At 39.6% G+C, this 20,545-nt stretch overlaps 1 protein-coding gene across 1 annotated transcript in view; it reads left to right on the forward strand.

The window, feature by feature from the left end:
• Window positions 1–20,545, forward strand: part of LOC120544198 (vacuole membrane protein 1-like) — a 60,599-nt gene that overhangs the window by 33,157 nt on the left and 6,897 nt on the right. Inside the window, exons 8-10 of the mRNA XM_039777811.1 lie at window positions 6,652–6,732; window positions 7,084–7,200; window positions 11,955–12,016. Of these exons, the coding sequence (XP_039633745.1) occupies window positions 6,652–6,732; window positions 7,084–7,200; window positions 11,955–12,016 (260 nt within the window). The remainder of the gene's footprint in view (window positions 1–6,651; window positions 6,733–7,083; window positions 7,201–11,954; window positions 12,017–20,545) is intronic.

The raw sequence follows: 20,545 nt of genomic DNA on the forward strand, positions 1-20,545 counted from the left end.
TGTTCGTCTCCTGCTGTGCATTGCGCTCTCTCTTTCTCTCTCTCTGATGATATCTGGCAGCCGGGTGTATGTATGTAATGTGTACTTTTGTGATTGGACAGCATCTGGAGGCAGGTTGCTAGCACCAGCAAGGACCTGCCACATATGGAAACATTTTTTCTCTCGCCAGGGCTTTTACCATTACTCGGATGTTCTCAGGGTTCCCTCTTTCGCTCAAGGAGATTCCGCAACACCTCTCTGATTTTCACTTCCACTTTTTACACCTTTTTAAGGTGGACACGGAGGCATTCAACTGTTGTGGATTTGTGTCAGAGGTTTTGATTGAAAGCTGAAAATCAATAGTAGTAGGCCAAAGAGGAAACAGACTCCACTGGCATTGGATTGGAGAAACTGCGGTATCGTTGGATCGTTGTGTATTAGACAGGAAGTGGTTAAATTTTGTCCTTAAGGATGTGACCCCCCTTCAACCCTACCCCCCTCCAAACACACAAGCTCAGACTCTCCCCCACACAAACACGCACACACACACACTCTCCACCCTGTGGCGGCGGAGACGGATTGAGATGCTGATTTCGTCCCCTCCGCTCAAGTCACAGAGGTTTGTAGGTGCCAGCAGTTTGACTTAAACCCAGTGGTATTTCTCCCAGCCTGCATGTGCCAACTTCCTGCCACAAGTGCACGTGATGCACAGCAGCAGAGCACTCTGTTTTTTTTTTCTCATTCATTCAACAGAGCTATTCAAGAATAATGAAGTCATGCTTTTTTCTAACTGCTCCAGACACTGATGTCATGAACATCAGCTTTTTTTCCCCCTCTTAAATCTCTAGCTCAGTGCGAGAGCGCTCGGTGTGCTGGAGAGGAATCCTCAGTATCGACACAAACCGTCTTGGAGGATCCTGCATGGATCGTGTCCATGATTGCTTGCAACTTGATAATGAAGTTATTTCCTGGCTTGTTTTTTTTTTTTTTTTTTTTTCATCCGGCACCGAAGGGGTTAACATGCTGTGAATTCTTGATTGCCAACTCCCAGGATTGTATCTCCTGTAACTCAAATCGGGGCCATCTGCGCTGGGCGTATGCCTGCCTTCCCCCCTGGCCTACTGCACTCAAAGGCTCTCTGTGCTGTGGTTTGCCCGGCCCTGTCACGTGACTTCTCTGAAAGTGCCCCCTCCCTCCTCCTCCCTCTTTATTTCCAGTAAACTGTTTGAAAGGAGGGGGGTGAGTCAGAGTAAAACCAGCTTCCCTTTAACCACAGCTTGTTAAAGAATTTGTCAACGTGGACTCAGGGGTGCATTTTTGTGTGTGTGTGTGCTTGTGTGCGCGTGCGGGCGTCGGATGGATTTGAATGCGTAGCTCTTCTTTTTTTCTTTTTTCTTGAAAGGGGACTATTGCGTCAGAACTCCTTAATCACTCCACTTCCTGTGCCAGAGAGAGCAGGCGCGGGCTTGTCAGGAGTTAATGAGATGAACTTTAGCCATCTTCGTGTTGAGGGGCTCGCGGTCCCTTCGAATATGTGTGTCTTCTGTGTGAAAGACTTTCATTGAGAAAAAAAAAGAAAACACAGAAAGAGGGAGAGAAAAAAATGTGCGTGGGTGTTGACTTGTGTATAGGCTATGCATAGATTTTTCCTTGTCTGACACTTTAATTTTCCACATGGAGCAGAGTGCCTAGTCGCTGCCTGCTTTTTGTCTTTGTTTGAACTCTGTACCCCATCAGCACTACCAAAGACTACTGAAAAAGTGTTTGCTTGGCCAACTTTTTTCACAATGAAAAGTCCACTTTTTTATGAGAGATCCCTCTGAGCAATTTTTCAGCAGATTCAAAATAAACATAATAATGCATTGCAGATTAAAACAGACAAAGAAAAAAAAAAGTCACAGAAAACTGAAAAAAACCTGACACTTGAAACTGATCCTGTTTCCATTTATGGTATATATCAAGATAACAAAACATTTCTTCCTGTTAATTTGTTTTGGGTTGCCGTATCAAGTTTAAAAAAAAAACAAGTCTTCTCTTTGGTTTTGCCTTGTGGATTTTTCCAATTAGATTAGATACAACTTTATTGTCATTGTGCAGAGTACAACAAAGACAACCAAATGCAGTTTGCGTCCAACCAGAAGTGCAAAAAAGCATAAAAGTGCAATGTGATATTCAAGCTTAGACTTAGGTGGTGCAGGACAAGAAATATATTGTCATCACCTGGCAATTGTAACCACAGATATTCAAACTATCAGGACAGGACATGCTCCTGTATTTATAAAGTCATGAGTCATATAAGAGTCATGTTTTTGCCATGTACCTAATAAGAATTTAATCTCATTTTCAATTAATGATGGCCTTGCCATAATTCCATAAATGCTTGTTTTGTGATGAACTCCCAGCTATTCCAATTTATCTACATATTTACTGTGATTAAATCAAAACAGATGTGGTACATTTCTTATTTTGAAATGATGCACATATTGCTGCACCATTTTTATATCAAATAAACAAAAGTAGTACATGCTCATGAAACACATGGCTGTACAAGCTGTAAAGAGTGCGCGACTAAACAGGTAAAATGTGGTTTCTAAGGAGCACTTGTGATTTGCTTATTCAAATGAGGTATTGGTTAATCTGACTGTTAGAAGTATATTTGCACAACAACAGTTTAAATGAGCGTATTGTTCCCCACAGAGGTAGGCTCCATGCGGGGTGACTGTGCAGACTACGAATAAAGCATCTGTGCCGGGCAGCCAAATCTGGAACCAAAACCTCCACAGTTTTAATGACGCTGCACCCTTGACAAGATCTTACCAAATGTAATTGCTGCTAAACCCAGCCCAGCCCTGGCGGGGTGGGGGGGGACAGGCAGCCTTTGGCAAGCTGCCTGGCAAAGATGGTGATTTTCCATAAGCCGCCAACAACAGAGTCTGGATGTCTGAACCCCAGCCATCCAAGATCTTTCCCAGTCCAGAAATGCACAATCGAGAGAGAGTCCAAGTACATAGTTCAACTATAGTAAATCACAGTGTCACAAGTTCACACACACCCTTTTACACCCTCCCCTCATCCTCAGGGACCCTTTGTTCACACTGCGGTGATATTTTCATGCTCGCTCTCACTGCATGAGCCAAAAGCTCAACTAAAGTACCTAATGTAAACAATGCATGTGTCATGATGTCAGAAAATGAATGGGATTCACAGGCCGTCTCCGTGGCAATGATTGGTTCTGCAGGGTTCTGTCCGAACTGCAACACCGGCAGTTGTCAGGTGTCCTTGGTCCAGACACAGTCCTCAGTGCTTCAGCTGTAAACCAACCATACACATTCCTTCCCTCCCTGTCTCCCACCAGCTGAGCAACTCACACACACATGCACGCACACACATGCACACATGGGGACAGGCTAGAATTAAAACTACAGGCTAGTCCAAAGAGAAACCTTTATGATTGGACGTCAGTGGAGGCAGAAATTCAAATTGGGAACCAATCAGATTCTGTGTCCCTTCGCTCCCCACCACCTTATTAGGCGACCTCCCATGTCTCTCAAATTTCCCGTCCGCTTGGTTGCACCCCGTAAAGAATGTCATCAGCACTGTACTGGTTTTGTTGACCATATTAGGTATGATCGTGTATTGCCAGCCCCCTCCCACATCTCTTTTTTTCAATTAATATGATGTTTTAGAAACTGAGGCCTTACTTTTAAGAAGACAGCTATTTTATTCTTGTCTGTTCATATGAATTGTATTAGGTTTTCTTTCTTTTTTTTCATTGTCAGTTGATTTGATATTGTTTTAGGTAAAAAAGAAAAACTCCCAACTTCATATACAGCAAACAGTCATTAAGGATATTTAGACTTAAAATAATTACACAGACCACTAACTAATTGGGTTTCATTCTAAAATGCAATAGATGCAAGTTTTTGTGAAAAACGTTCCATGAAAAAGGAAATATTATGAAAACATAAATGATTTGGTTCAAGAAGGATAAACAATTTTATAAGAGTCTTAAGGTGAATGTTAGCTTTAATACCAACATATTTATGTGTTCATAACAGCAGTCAGTGTGAAATACTGTATTTTCTTTAAATGGAGGATATCCCATTTTACTATATATACTTTTTTTTAAATCAAGAAAGGTATTTGCAGTTATTCATTAATTACTGAGGTTTTTTACATTCATTACTATTTTGTTCACAAATACAAAATAAGTTTGAAGGACAATCTGAACGACACAAAAAGATGCCTTTATTGTGAAACATTACAACTTCATACAGCCAGAATAATATGCAAAATATAATATGCACATGTGTTACAGTATAGCAGACACATTTAAATGAAATCATTGAAATAGCTTATTTATTTCATAAATCTATGTAAGGATTAATTAAACACATATTTAAGGCTTCTACAAATACAAATATGTATTTAGATACAAAGAGTGAGTGCCTATATTCATCCAATATGACCTAAATATAATTACTTTGATATATTGTGAACTTAACAGCATTTAAAAAGGCAGTACTACATTAATTACATTCATTTTGCAAACAAAGAATAATCATATTGCTTTTCACAAAAAAAGTGCAACAACTTCAAGTTCAGACAAATGTAGAAATAACAAATGAAAGTGATTGTGCAGTTTATGGCTGTAAAATCTATATTCCCTACTGATCAAATTATTAACATTAAGGCCTACAAAATAAAAAATCTTGCATCGAATATTTTGGAAATTGAATCTCCTCAGTATACTTTATAGTTGTTGTTTTAAAAGTTTTGATTTCCACCCAGAATGAAAACCATTTCTGTGCAAAACACAAATCATTTTATTAAAACAATGACAACTCTAGCATTGTGTGGAAGTAATCCTTGAATTTGAATTCAATAATTACCTAGATATTGAAAAACCATCCGAAGATCTGAAAGGTCCTGTATCAGGGGGTCTCCTTTGCATTCCCACTGTGTTCCCAGAACTAGATTAGGTCAAATCCAAACAGATTAAGGCTCCTCTTCCCAGAAAAGGTATATTGCTGGAAAAATCTCTGTCATTGCTGTGAAAAGAGGCTTTTGTGGAGCTGTCAAGAAGGATAAGGCAAGACCAGCAGAAAAAGCAAGAATTTGTGAGTCACTGGAATGACCTACGTCTGTTCTGTTGTTCACACATTCCCAGTGACAATTTAATTAACTGGTACTAGATGTTCAATACTGACATGCTAAAACCCAGTTTATCACTTTGCTAAAATTATAAAGCATGTTTAGAGAAAAGCCTTGCAATTCTTTTATAATATGTGGCAGGTGAATCAGTGTATTTGAGCTGTGAACTTGAAGATATTTATGCTGGCAAGACAGTCATGAATTTAGCAAAGGACTTTAATTTAATTGTGGAACCCACTTTTTTCATTCAAACATTTAAATAAATAATTTTTTCCTGTGAGAAGTTGTTTATTATTAGATATTTGATAGAATTAAACAAGCAGGGAATGAGTTCCTCATCACTTATACTTTTCACATTTAGTTTGGTAAATATGGATAGATTAGAAATAAAACTGCAAATATTATGAAAAGTGCATATTTAGGTTTATTATTATCATTTAAACTGAAGCATCTAAACTTGGGAGAGTTTAGAAACACAGATTCTAAGATTTAGTAAGTGAAAATCACTCCGATATACAATCCATTTAAATTATTATATACATATATATATATATATATATATATATATATATATATATATATATGTGTGTGTGTGTGTGTGTGTGTATTATTATTCTTTTAGGTTTGAAACAGTTTGCACTGCTGTACATCTAATTTCTGAGGATGTAATTATTTGGTTTGTCAGTTATCTTTTTTGGGAGGGCACATTTACAGGACGTAGAAAATCCTCCTGTTGCAGCTGCTGCTCCTTTGCACTTATTTAAACACAAGCAGAGATAAAATAAAAAAAACAACAGGTTATTCACCCATTTTTCGTTTTATTTGGACACCAATATGTTTTTAGATATAAAATTGAAAGATTTAATGTCAGTAAACAGACAATAACTTATGAATAAGTTGAAACATTAACATTCAGAGACAATGGAGAAATCCTAAAGGCAGAAATTTGATTATACAGTGTTATCCCAAATTAAGATCTTATCCTAAATTCGTTTGTTTTAATGTGGCATTTGAATGTGTTCCAGAGCACTCATTCAAAATCACTATAAAAACAACATTCCAGTTGGCTACACACATTTATTTCATACACCTCTGCGATAGTCCTTTTTCCACAGAAATGCTTGATAAAACTCTGCTCTAATAAATGTTTAAGTAGCGCAATTAATTATTTGAATCTAAACAAATGTGCTTATCAATCTGAAATTTACAAGAAAGGAATTGTGAATAATTTATTATATGAAATGTCAGTAATAATCAATTTAAACTGATCTGTCAGACATCATCCAGTATTTATAAAAACAGTGTGATATGTATCTGCAACAAACTCTGCAACATTAATTAGGAGAATAAATTGAATTGATAAAAATGTGTGAAGCAGGTTTGAGATGTCTCCTGTAAATAAAGCGATGGCTATATTAAGCATACAGTTTACATACACTATGTGATCAATATCAGCTAAACATCAGCAAGTCTCACATCACACATTTTTCTAAAATTCCTACTTCTGCTGTTTTTCAGGACTTTGCCACCCGAGCAAAAGTAGCAGTGCAGAAACTCATCCAGAGGGTCGGATTCTTTGGGATTTTGGCGTGTGCTTCAGTAAGTCACATCACACATTTATTATTATTATTATTATTATTATTGTAATACATATTCCACATTATGGGGTTTAACAGTTTAAATCATTTTTTTTGTTGATGGGACAGTCTTGAACTGTTCAACCTAAAAACAAAAAAATTGATATTATGAAATGTATATATGACAAGTATCAGATATTCTCAAGGCACTCTCTGTGCCCCTTCTATAGGTGTGCCTAGGGAATACAGATGTTAGAAATGTCAATATATGTGCTATATTGTTTCGTGCACTTTCTCTATATGATTAGTTTTGGGTTTCTTGAGGTGAATTTCCACCATATAAAGTCTAACCATCTCTGTTGTTTCCCCCCAGATTCCTAATCCCTTGTTTGACCTGGCAGGAATAACATGTGGACATTTTTTAGTCCCCTTCTGGACTTTTTTTGGTGCAACGCTCATTGGGAAAGCCGTCATTAAAATGCACATTCAGGTGAGCTGCAGTTAAATCCTATACATCCATGTAAATAATGCCAGGGCAGATTTTTTCAGTTGAGACTTGTGTACAGTAAAGAAAACTTTCCCAGCACTGCATATGTATTACTCGCCTACTATCTTTTCTAGAGAAAAATGGACATTTTCTAGAAAGTTTGAGATCTGCATACATCATAATACAATCATAATATTGTTCAGAGGGAGAAGTGTGTTAAATAATGAATCACAGTCATGCACAGCATCGCTGTACTGTATTCAACTGGTAGTAAGGAGGCCATTTTGTGCAGCCAAATTAGGGGGAGTCAACCATTTTGTGACTGCAGCTGCAGCACCCCCAGTACATTGTACAGTAGGCCGGTCAGACGACAGCAGATTGAGAATTTATGGGAGAGTAAAAGATACATCCTAACCCTTAAATAGGATAGTGCTGTTAGGAGACTTGGCATTACAAACGTTTCTTCTAATCCTGTAAAATCCTTAATTTGTGTCCAGGAATTTGCAGTGTGACTGTGATTACCGTCAGGGGCTCGACTCTGGAATTTGCTCACTGTGATTCAGAAAAGGAAGGGTTAAAAGCAAAGCTTTTTTTTCACTCTGCCTCATTCCTTAGCATATACGCATAAAGCATTGTCCTGCACCAAATTAAGAATAAAGGTGGGGGGGATGAACCTAGTAAGCGCAAGCTAAAGCTGATAAACATTGTCTGTGGGAGGTGATGGAGAAAGAGAGAGGGAGAGATAAGGGAAGAGGGTGGCGGGGGGATTGCATGCATGGCAGGCACAATCACACACACAGTACCAGATTACACCCAGGGGTCCCAGGGGCCCCCACTGACAGGGGAGTGTCCCTCCCTGTCTCACGGAAAGAAAGACTTCACCCAGCTCTCTGGCATGTCTGGGGGGCCCCAATCTCTCCTGTAGCTGCTTGGTTCAATTCTCTTCAAGCTCAGGTTCTGCTTGTAATGCAAATGAGTCAGTAGTTTACAGTGTGTGAGCAGAAAACAATAAGTGTTAGAAGAAGGTGCAGGTGACGTTCTCGCTCATGGGCCAAGAGTTATTTTGAGGTGTGTGTGTGTGTGTGTGTGTGTGTGTGTGTGTGTGTGTGTGTGTGTGTGTGTGTGTGTGTGTGTGTGTGTGTGTGTGTGTGTGTGTGTGTGTGTGTGTGTGTGTGTGTGTGTGTTTGTGTGTGCGCGCGAGCGTGCGTGCGTATGTGTGTTGTGGGCGTAAAACTCTCAATGCTTCAAAGCGTGTTTTTGATCTTGGGTTAGTACCTGTGCTTCAGGTGTGTTCTCAGTAGTCTCCAAGGAGAGGCTTTTTGTTCTGTGCTGCTTTTGCCTTTTGTGCTCATTAAGCGTCACGTCTGAATGTCCGCCGTAGAATGGTTAAAGTCGCCGCCTTTTGTGACGCGGCAGGTCACTTGAGCATGATGGGTGAAGTCATGTCGAGCCTTGCCTTTTTGCTGAGGATAGAAGAGCGTGAGGTGTGGCAGAGGACATGGACTTTGATATAGCAAAAGTGAAATGAGAGGATCGTTTTTGTTACACCGTTTGACTTTTTAATCTGAACGTTGACAACAGGATGTTCTTACTTCCACATTACTGTCAGCTCACTTGATGCACCTCATGGTTTTTGATAAGGAGTGTTCCTTTTCTGTAAACTATTGAGAACTGATATAATCCTTCCCCCTTGTTGTGTTGTGTTGTGTTGTGTTGTGTGTGTGTGTGTGTGTGTGTGTGTGTGTGTGTGTGTGTGTGTGTGTGTGTGTGTGTGTGTGTGTGTGTGTGTGTGTGTGTGTGTGTGTGTGTGTGTGTGTGTGTGTGTGCGTGCGTGCGTGCGTGCGTGCGTGCGTGCGTGCGTGCGTGCGTGCGTGCGACAAAATGGTTATGACTAGAATGTTAGTAGCTCTTATCAGCCTTATCAGTTAACTGAAATCAGCGAGGCTGACTATGTCACCACCAGTTTCCGAGCAGACACATTTAAGACATCTTAGTCAGCTTTCCTGTGTCGGCCATCTTGCTGTCCCTTCCTCCTTGCTTTGTGTAGGATGACAGATCACTTGTCAGTGCCTGGTAAAGAGATGTGTGTGCACAAAATCAATATGCTAGAGCATCACTCTAAAATTCTTCCTGAAGATGGGGTTAATGAGGGGATGTTTATTTTCTGCTAATGTCCGTCTTTTTTGTTGTTGCAGGGCTCAATTATAAGTTTTGTTATTATCGTGACATTGCCAACATTTTGCCTTTGAGTCTATGAGGTCCTGAGGCTTAACAACCAAATGAACAAACACATGTATGAGCTGGATGACATTTTACATAATAACCTTACCAAGAACACTGTAACAAAGCACAAATCAAAGACTGCTGACGTTCTGGGTGTTGTATTAACTAGAGGTTTTGAAATTAATCAAATAATCGATGCATTGAATCGTGGACATGGACGATGCTGCATCGATAATCGGCAGGCTCATAATCGATTGTTTTTTGTGTTTTGTTTGTGTTTGTGTCAATTGTGCTATGCCTATGAGGTTGTTGGGCTGACAGTGTGGCTTGTGTGTGTGTTGGTGTTGGTGTTGATATTGATCAACTATTTTTGTTTATATGCTTGATTATTTCTTTTAACATTGATAGTCAATTTTACTTGTACTGGACGAAACCTATATGTACTTTTATAATCCTTTTATCTTTGTAGGTGTGACATCGTAGCAGATGTAAAGTAGCCTTTTGGCTAATTCTGGCACACTGTACATTTTCTTTATGTATTATTAGTGTGCATTGTCCCTGTTAAATAAACCTAAAATAAATAAATAAATTTCTGTTGACAATTTAATGTAGGCCTATCAACATTTCTGTTTACATATTCGGTTATGTTTTGCACATTCAGGAAGTGTCATGTGCTCAGTGCTGTAGTTTTATGTATCCAGAATATTTAGTTTTTGAAGCTTGAAAAGCTATGAATTAAATATCCTGCATGGCTTTAATAGAAACATTTATTTGACGCATCGTGATGCTTGTCGGTGATGCATCGGTTATGTTTGTTTGATTGGTAGTAGGATTACGGAAAAACTACTTGCCCGATTTTCATGAAACTTGGTGGAAGGGTGTAGCATAGGCCAAGGAAGAACCCATTACTTTTTAGAGCTGATCCAAATCACTCGGCGGATAAACAAATAATTTTTCACTTTCATTAACATTGCGAGATGGGGCACAGCCTTGATGGAGGTCTGAGCTCTTTGAGTGTCCTTCAAGCTCCTATTGTTTTTCCAATCTACACTTCCATTGTTTTTAAATTGTCTGGGAAGTTAATGGTGGTCCTCATTAACAAACTGCTAAAATTCTCCCAAAAAGACCAATTTGCAGCATTTGTACTTTAAAACCTCTGATCAGTATACTCAATACTTAGTCGAGGTCCATTTATGAGAATGATCTGCATGTCAGAAATATTTTAATATATTTATAAATTGTATATGAGAAGGGACAATGCACATTAATAAACATGAGCACTTGAGTCCATCATGTAAATGTGCTAAATTTAGCCATACAGGCAAATTTTATTCTGCAGTCCCTTATTTGATCAGTACCATTTAGCCTGTTGCAAAAGCATCACGAAAAATATTCTACTAATCCCAAACTCAAATTCAATTTCAAATAAAATAACGTCAACTAAATTACATAGCAACCTTTACTACTTGTGGCCTAAGTTAGATAACAAATGTTTCAACAGTTTCACATTAAACTATATATTTTTCTAACTTCTAACATTTATATTGAGTGAAATATTCATATCCAAGATTACATTTTATGCCTCCTTCATTACATAAAATGGAAAATTCTAGATGTCTGATGTATCATTTTATACACTTTCCCCTGTAATTCAGCAGTATATAGTTAGTACCTTTGGAAACCTTGGGATCTGGACTAGAATTTTAAATAAGGTTCTGTGGGTTTCAACAATCCTTTTCTGCACAACATGAGTTTGTAATGATGGACCCGCCAAAAGCTCTGTTGGGTTAAGCCTCTCTAATGCCATGTTGAAGGCAGCCTAGATGTTACTGGATCAAACCACATTTTTAGTGGTCAAAGCGCATGTTTGTTTATAAGAATAAAGTAACCCACAACAACTCAGAGGGCAAGAACAAAAATCAGGTCAAATATTGGGTGCATGTTCATGCCCCCCTGCAGGAGAACACAGGGCTAATGTGAGGCAGAATGGCTGCCAGTCGCCTGTCTGTCCCTTCTGGCCCGAAGACTAAGCAGGAATCAGACTGGACAGGAGCCGGCCTCCAGACCCCCTTTGAAGCTGAAGCAATGACACATCTCCTTTGATTCCTCTACTCCTCTATCCATCCATCCTTTACACACACACACACACACACACACACACACACACACACACACACACACACACACACACACACACACACACATACACACACACACACACACTAACACACCCAGCCAGTGTGATATGATGACCTACTGTACTGTGTTGGTCATGTGTCATAGAGCCTAGGCCTTTTATTTCTTGCCCTTCATGACAAAAGGGCGTCTTCATGGCTACTTTTAGACCAAACCGCCTTGGTGGTGCAAGGCATGGGCTTGGGCATAATGGGTAGGGTGTGTGTGTGTGTGGGGGGGGAGTTAAGGAATTACTGATCAAACTATGATGCACATACTGCCTTGTTCTGCACCCCAGCAGTGACCTCATGGTTCAGTAACTGACTCGCTCTTTCTCTGTGTGTTTCTTTGTCATACAGAAACTGTTTGTGATCGTCACCTTCAGCAGGCACATAGTGGAGCAGATGGTCTCCCTCATTGGGTGAGTAAGCCTCAACGGGTGTGTGTGTGTGTGTGTGTGTGTGTGTGTGTGTGTGTGTGTGTGTGTGTGTGTGTGTGTGTGTGTGTGTGTGTGTGTGTGTGTGTGTGTGTGTGTGTGTGTGTGTGTGTGTGTGTGTGTGTGTGTGTGTGTGTGTACTTGTGTGTTCTTGTGTGCGCTTGTTTGCCCAGCAAAAGTACCCTATGAGGTGTGCAGCTATCAAACATGAAAGTGTTAATGCAGAATTTGACGGTTGAGAGACCTTTTATGTGGTGAAATCTGCCTCCTCCTCTTTGTGACTCTGATGAAGGTCAGGCAGAGTCAGAGGTGGTTTTGTATTAAACATGGTGATTTTAGAAGATGTCTGGTTACTTTATCCTGCTTGAAATACTTTGTGCAGGCCTTGAAACAGAGGTTTTGTCACATTTTGTTCTCCTTTTGGCTCCTTACTCTGCTGTAATAGTCTACATGGTGATTAATGGCTTGGATTTTTCCACTGGATGACTATGGGCATGAACATGTTCCAGTTGCTTCACAGGACGGGATGAATTCTTGTCTATCATGGAAACCTCCTCTCTGCTTTATCACTCTGCACTGTTGTAGCCAATCGCCTGTTACCTACCTGATCTCATAGGGAGCACAAGCCAAAAGAGAGGGCCTCTTCTGAGTATCCAAAGATGGATCACCGTGATCTGACCTTTAATGTTTTCGATTAAAATAAGGTCCTTCATGTGTCAGACATGTGTCAGGCCTCTCAGGCAGGATGTGCTAATGTGTATTAGCCTTGAACTTCGTGGGAGGAAAGAAATAAAATAGGAGTTTGAGTTACCGGTGAGAGAGATTTCATAAAGGGAACTTATTTGTGCCAGTATTTATGTATGCCAAGCTGGAAACTGCATCAGTGTAGTGTTGAATATACCAATGGCATTAGGTTATTTTGTAAGATTTAAGAAAGACAGATCAGACACAGGCTGGTTTTGAAGGTATAAAACCAGTAAAAAAAATGTATAAAAAAATTTCAAACAAAATGTAAAAATCACACCTACACAAACACACACGTATAGTCTCTGGCCCTCTTCAAAATAAGGGCTGGATATAAGTTGTTATGGGTGTGGGTGCTGATGGGTGCCATGATGTCCTTGTGTCCTTGTAGAGATGCCAGGGGTTGCAGCTGGAAACTGCCCTCGACACACCTGCTGGTGGGAGTGCCGTTTATCACACACACACACACACGCACGCGCGCACACACACACACACACACACACACACACACACACACACACACACACACACACACAAAGAGAGAATGAAATCGGGCGATGAGATTGCATCAGCTCTCTTCCTTGCCATGTTGTCTTTTTGCACATTTGCAAGACTTTGGTCAGAGAAGGCTACTTAAGAAGCTGTTGTTGCTCTTTTCTCCACGTGTATTTTTATAGACAGTACTTGATTCCTTTTTTAATGCCACAACTTAAAATATGTTCAGATTGAAGTCTAATTAATGAAGGTAAGATAACAAAAGCATTATAAGAAAAGCTTTTATAACTCTGTATGAAGTGTGTGTGTGTGTGTGCGGGCGTACTGTGTGTTGGGTTGTGAAAGACCTGTCGGCTCTGGCAGTCACTGTTCATTGAGCTGCAGACTCAAAGCGACAGATCATTGGTTATTGACAGGTTTCAGTCTGACTCGCTGCCCGCTTCTTTTCTAAAGAAAGTTTCCCTCATTACAACTTGTCAACCGTCAGCTTCCTTCCTCGCTGAGGCCTCTCTACCTTCCACCACTTCTGATTCTCTCTGCCGCTTACTCTCACTCTCAATCACACATGACCTTATGAATGGGTGAGAGCCTTTCAATTGTAAGCCCTTAGACACAGGAAGACCGCAGCGTCAGTGTTAACTCTGCAGTTGCTTTAAAATAAATGTACACCTTTACACCCGCTTGAATGCAGGCACTTGCAGCTGCCCCCACCCACTGTTGCATGCGAACACACAAACATTTGTCCTCTGGATGCCCTCATTCTCAAAAGTCAGTTATACTAAATATCTACATCTTGTTTCTTTATCACCACAGCCACCAGACTTTTTCTAAAATATATACTGAAGCACTTAAAACCTAATTTTAAAAAATTGATTTACTTTTTTTTTTTCATTGAGTATTTGGAAACTACTCTCTTATTTCTTGGTTTTGCATAAACAGATTCCTGACATAATGATTTCATGCCATGACTGCATAGAGTGTTTGATGATTGTTTTTTGAAAATTATTACACCAATGACTAATTTGCTGTGGGGTCTGATAGCTTTATAACATTTGAGGTATTTTTGATTATCCCATGTGAAATGCTGTAAGCTTGTGGAGCATTTGCTATCTTTTTCAAGCTGTTTATGCTTGATGATTAATTAAAGACACAAATTGTGTCTTTATTTTAATATTTAGGCTGGCTTTGTTTTTGTTTGCTTAGCTCTGGGAATAGTATTTGTCTTTGTGGGTGACTGAAGTGACCGTTGGTTGGACTTTGACCGGCGTAATTTCATGACATAATACAATTTATTTTCTGATCTTTGCATGTCAGGTAAGCTAGTTGACACACACACACACACACACACACACACACACACACACACACACACACACACACACACACACACACACACATATAGGGCACAGAAGTCAGTTTAACCTGTTACCAGTGTAATGCCTACTGAAGACATTTGAAATATCAAATGATTACACTGAAAAATTACACAAAAACTGAAGTGTTATCTAGAACATGTTTTCTTTTTTTCTTATTTTTCATCATTTAGTTAGTAATTATTTAATTGAAATGAGTTATCAGCTCCCTAACAAAACACACAATAGCACTTTTCACTTTGAGTGCATCAGAACTTGTTGTTTGTTTCAAACTTAACACAAGTCCTTTTTATGGTGAATACCCTGAGTTGCGTGTTGTAGGGTGACTTTTCACTTTTTGGAAAAAGTTCAGACTTTGAGTTTCAGTAGTAGTTCAGATAGTTTTGGTGATAAAAGAGTGTGTTTGTGTGTGTATGGTGGTGCTTTATCTAAGCATTGCATGTTTTGTAGCACATGTATTTCCTAATTCTGATGTAATGATGCAAAGCTGATTTAAAAAACACTTTAACACTGGCTACGGGCTTGATGCTGTAGTGTGATTGTCAACAACTAAAATCTGCAGTACAGTACAACATTATAGGTTAATGTTTTATTTGGTAAATATTCCTGTAATCATGAGAAGGTAGATTTTCTCAATAGGGAGTGCCCACAAATTCTTTTAAAGTTTCATTAAGAAAACTTTGTGTATTGTAACACTGTCACTTAAAAAAATGGTTATGTGGCAATAAGAGTTGTGTATCATGATAAAGTAATCTGTTTCTACTCAATTTATAAATGTTGGCTTTTTTAGGGATCTTTTTAAAGATTTTTACTCATTCATCAGCAGTTTAAATCAGGAAAGTGGGATTTTCTATGAATGACAAATGGAAAGTGTGTTACTGAAATTCAGTCTCACAAAAGAGCTTTGGATCTTAGGCTTAAACGTCATGAGGCTCTAAAACTGTCAACAGCCATTTTCATCACCTCTGGTAACAAAATGACCAATTCCAGAGTTTTTTTACTGGCTGGAAATAAAATGTAGAGAATATGCAAAGGACTTTTTTTTTTTAGAACAAGTTGAACATAAGTGACTTAAAATTTCCATTATACATTTATGACTGTCTGATGTTCCCTTTGAGAGCGAGACCAAAAAAAAAAAGTTTTTGTGGAAAAATAAGTTGTTCAATCAAGTAACATGGTCTTCCTTTTTCAACTGTTTTTCTAATTACTGTCTGTTTGGGACAAAAAAAATTGTGTGTTAGACATTTCAAACTTGATAAATGACTTCTTTGTGAGTATTGTGGAAACAGATTCTTCTATCTCTGGCAGATTGGGTTTCACTCTTGTTTTCCTGCTGTGCAAAGCATTTTAAGGTTAAATCTATAACCTTCTGTCAGCAGTAGTAGGATAATAATAAAGGTAATTTTGCTTTGAACTGCCACAAAGTCACAATAAAACCCTCCTCAGATGCCTTTTGGGCTGATAACAATAACTGATAACCGGTTGGATGGAGCTGTTTGTCTGATCAGACTTGTCAGGTTTCTTATGTCCTGTGACTAACGTACAGATGTCTCCTCTTCAAGGCTGGCGGTGCATGTACAGTCATTGTTTAAGGCAGGAGAAAATTCAGCAAACTCACGTTACTTGAGGCTTTGATCAAGATCTGAAGCAGTCATCAAGAGCTTTCAGCAGTTATTCCTTAAAAGTGTTCATTTAGCATTTTTTTTTGCCACTAGTCATAAAAACCCTGCACAGGTTTCCCATTTTTTTATTTTAACAAGTCTGGAGAGTTTTTAGATTTGATTAAAAAAAATAGACCTCATACATTTTTGAATATGAATGTGCTTCCAACTTTAAAATTACATGATATCACCCAAATTTGTCATTATACCCTAACTCTATGGACCTCTCACTGACTGTGTTTACATGCACATTAATAGTCTACTATTCTTCCAAATTTGATATAGGTCATGTAAACAGCACATTCCATTTGGATATTCAGAATTAGGCCTTATTCTGAATGTAGCATTTTCCGATAAAGACACGTGGGATATGCTGATGTTATTCAGGTTTCAGGAGCATTCTTTGGACATGCATACAGAGCATTCGTAATAGGGGGTAGAGGGGTAGAGATGAATGTCCAAAAGAGAAGGCCACATTTCTGGTCTGGAAGAGAAACGCCTACTTTTAAACATTATGAAAGACTTGGATATCAACATGTTGTTAGATGCCGAACTTTTCGAGAGGGTGGTTAAAAGAATAAAAGAGGGTATGTATTTGCCACCAATGAAAAACTTTTTTTTTAAATCCTATTTTGATGGCTGCATGTAAACAGGAACATTGAATATTTATTTTCATTAGCCATTTAAACAGCTTAGTAGGAATATTGTTGTTTTTCATAATAAGTGCAAAAACCTTAACATTTTGTGCATAAAACATACATAAAACATAGTCGTTAAACACTTTGCACCCTGAGAAACAATTATGACTACTCTCCTGTTTTATCCCACAACAGGCTCATTTTATACACTTTAATTCCCTTGAATTTAATGTGCACATGAAGTCAATAGGTCTAGAGGGACTTCAGAGAACGAAAAAGCCCCTGCTGATGTGCTCCATATAACTTCAGGGAAACAGATTCATCTTTTTCTGTACCCAGTCCTCCCAGTCCTCCTTTCTCTTATCTGAGCTGGGGCTTCATCAGCCAGTGAGGTGGTGATATACAACAGGAAAAGATCAAAATCACCCATTGCATGCAGTAATGGAACAGGGAGCTTTCCTGTCTTTGACATGCTGTCTGGGCCTACAGTGTCCTTGTTTGATCTGTTGTCAGTCGGCTTGTTTAGGCTGGATTTCTAACTCTGATTCATGCCACTTTTTCACCAGCCATACGTGATGATATGTGAACGGGGAAAAAATAGAAGTCTTCCCTAATTAAGGGAACAGCTGTAGTGATGAGACCCATTGGGTGGCTTTGCTGCTGGTGATTCACCGTCTGCAGGAGTGCAGTGTGTTCACAGCTTGTCAGTGGTGACTGTGGTGGCACTGGGTTTAGTTTGGTTTAGTCCGGCAGATGAAAAAGTGTGAGGTAGGTTATTGGACTGGTTATGTTTGTGAGAATGTGGAAAAGAGAGAAATGAAGAAGAGAGGAACAAAGATAACACAAGACAGACACCATTACAGTTATCTGTCATCTTATAGGATCTCATCTTCTGGCTTTGCACTTAAAATGACTGTTCTCAATAATCCATCATCTTGATTGAGTCAGCCACTCTCTGTGTCTTGTATTGAGTTTGGCAAATCCTTCAGAGTCATGTGTCAAGGGAGGCCTATCACTGTCGGGCTCTCGGGGAGAAAGCCATTGAGATGCACAGAGCAAGAGTTGAGACCTGAAAAGGTTATCCAGTTGAAACAGGTGTACGTCTCCATGAGAATGCACCCATTTCCATGTGAGTCCATCTCTAAAGGCAGGGGTCCATTACCAGGACAATGGGCCTGCAGATGGCTGTCCCTGTCACACAAGGCTGTCGGTATTAGAGGATCACAGCAGGTAGCCCTGCTAAGAGGGATACCAGGGCAGAGTCATAGGTCATGGCAGGGCAGCCGGGGTTGTATCATCGGGTCATACTGGAACTGCAACCACATTTTTATTTTATTATTGTATTATATTATTATAGACTCCAGTTCTTGTTACTGTTGTTGTAACTGTCATGTTATACTTTACGTAGGTACTCTAAGGTTGTTATTGGAGTATAAATCAATTAACAGCTGGATTACTTTTCAGACTTTTAAATTGCTCTTTGCATTTACGCTGTTCCACCTGGTTTCTTTCTGTGTTTTGATTCTGTGTATGTGGGAGAATTCTGTACTCAAAGGACTATATTCAGAAGATATCCACTTGATTTGTGTAACTCACATACTAGCTTCAAACAGTAGGAAAAGGAGGTATGATTACAGCAAGCAAAACCTGTTTCAATGTTCATGGGCACCCGAGTGTTGTTTTCAGACAGGCTTGAACAATTGTGAACCTTCTTTGTGAATTGTGAAATCCTTTAATGTAATCCATTTTCTTGTTATGTTCCTGTTTTGTACTATAGCCTAGAGGTCAACACAATTTATTCTGGATGTTAACTATCAAACAACTCAAGTAAAGTTGGGTCACTGGAGAAGTGAAATTGCTGAGAACCATGCAAAGTATTTTGGGTTTCCACAGTAGTTCAGTTATTTGCGTGCATGTAAACGTACTGGAGTTAGGGGAGAAACGTCTGTTACTGCTTGTTTCCACTGAATTTCACCCATCTTAAACACCCCCCTCCGAGCTCATATAGAAACTAGGTTTGTGTTGTTTCATACTGAATGTGGGGTTGTCTGGGTTAAAGGTAACTGTATCCTTGTCTTGTAAGAGTTGAAAGTCACCTAGCAGTGAGGGATTTTTATGTCACCACATAAGTCTATGTAAAGCAAAATGCACCAATTTGAGGCAAATAATTTCCTGGATCGATACATTTTTTTTGTGCCATAAATATAGAGGACAAAGCTAAAGTGAGCTACAGTCAAGATACAGTGAGCTACAAGATTATTAGCTTAAGTTATCTTACATGTGGGGATGTATTGCACCTTTGCAGCCTGAAGCTGCTGCCTATCTTTTTGTATAAGAATGGTAGTGATAAAAAATCCAAAATGTCAATGTATTTCTTTAACCATTCACAGCTCTGTCACATCACTGATCCTATAATAGCCCTCTTTGAGCCATATGAGTAAAGTCTTCCCGTTAACTCAATCTGCCAGAAGGGAGTATTTTCGATCCTATTAGTCACCGGGTAATCTGGTCACCTGAGAAGCACCCTGACAAAGATGGCATTGATCAGTCCTTCCACGGCCTGCCCTTCTCTCCTCAAACACCGTCAGACGCCTCCCTTAGGATGACTGGAAAGGCAAACAGGGCAAGACAGTGAGAGTCAAGGATGGAGCGGCAGGTCGTGGCTGACTCTCTTTTTATACAGCGTCGTTAAGTTTAATGCGAGGCCCGGCGGGGCGTCCATTTTCTCATCTCCTCCACTTCCATTCTGATTACCTTAGCCCACAAGCTCTGACAGAAATACAGAGGCAGTAAGCGTCAGAGACAGGTTTTACTCCGATCCAAAAGGTCTTTAGAATAATATTAAATCGCTCAAGAAGACTTATTGTTCAGATTGTGTACTGTAGGCCTATTTCGTCAGTTAATAGCACAATGAGGGATTTAGAAGGGGTACACAAAGATCGGCGTGTAATTGTAGCTTTGACGAGTAAGTGTGTGGGTGTTTGTGCGAGAGAAAGAAAGATACAAAGACAGGGAGAGGTCAGATGTGTGTTCTAGGTCTGAGGTCTGGTGTCATATTATGTGCCTCATGGGCACATTGTGTGTCCCAGGACTTCCTGCTTTATTCATCCTTGATTTGTTTTGTTCAAAGTCTCACAGTCTGCGCCACACTACACATGCTGCTGGCTCATCAAATCATTCCTACACATGAAATTACTGATGTATTTGTTCATCAGGATGGGAACCGGCTTGCATGTTGTTTCAGGAAACAGTACGCCATTGATTCATTTTTAGAGCAGCTCATTTATCAGGGGAACACAACCTGACCTCTAGCTGTTATCATGCACTGAAGTGTATTGTTTTGTGAATCCCATGAACATTGTAATGTGTGCTGTCATTTCACCGGTAGTCTGTAGTACGTGTGTGTCCGTCTGTGTTGTATGAGAGGAGTCATCCCAGACAAGACCTGACTCAGAGGGCAGCCGCCCGGACCCCTCTCCCTCCCCGCCCAGCCTCCATCACACCTCAGGCAAAACAGACATGTTTTCCTCCCATCAGCCCCATTCACAACAGTGACAAGTATTTTAGAGGGAGGCGAGAAAGTAAGGAGGGTTGTTTGTGATA

Source organism: Perca fluviatilis, chromosome 16 (assembly GCF_010015445.1).
Source record: "Perca fluviatilis chromosome 16, GENO_Pfluv_1.0, whole genome shotgun sequence".
Classification (NCBI taxonomy): domain Eukaryota; kingdom Metazoa; phylum Chordata; class Actinopteri; order Perciformes; family Percidae; genus Perca; species Perca fluviatilis.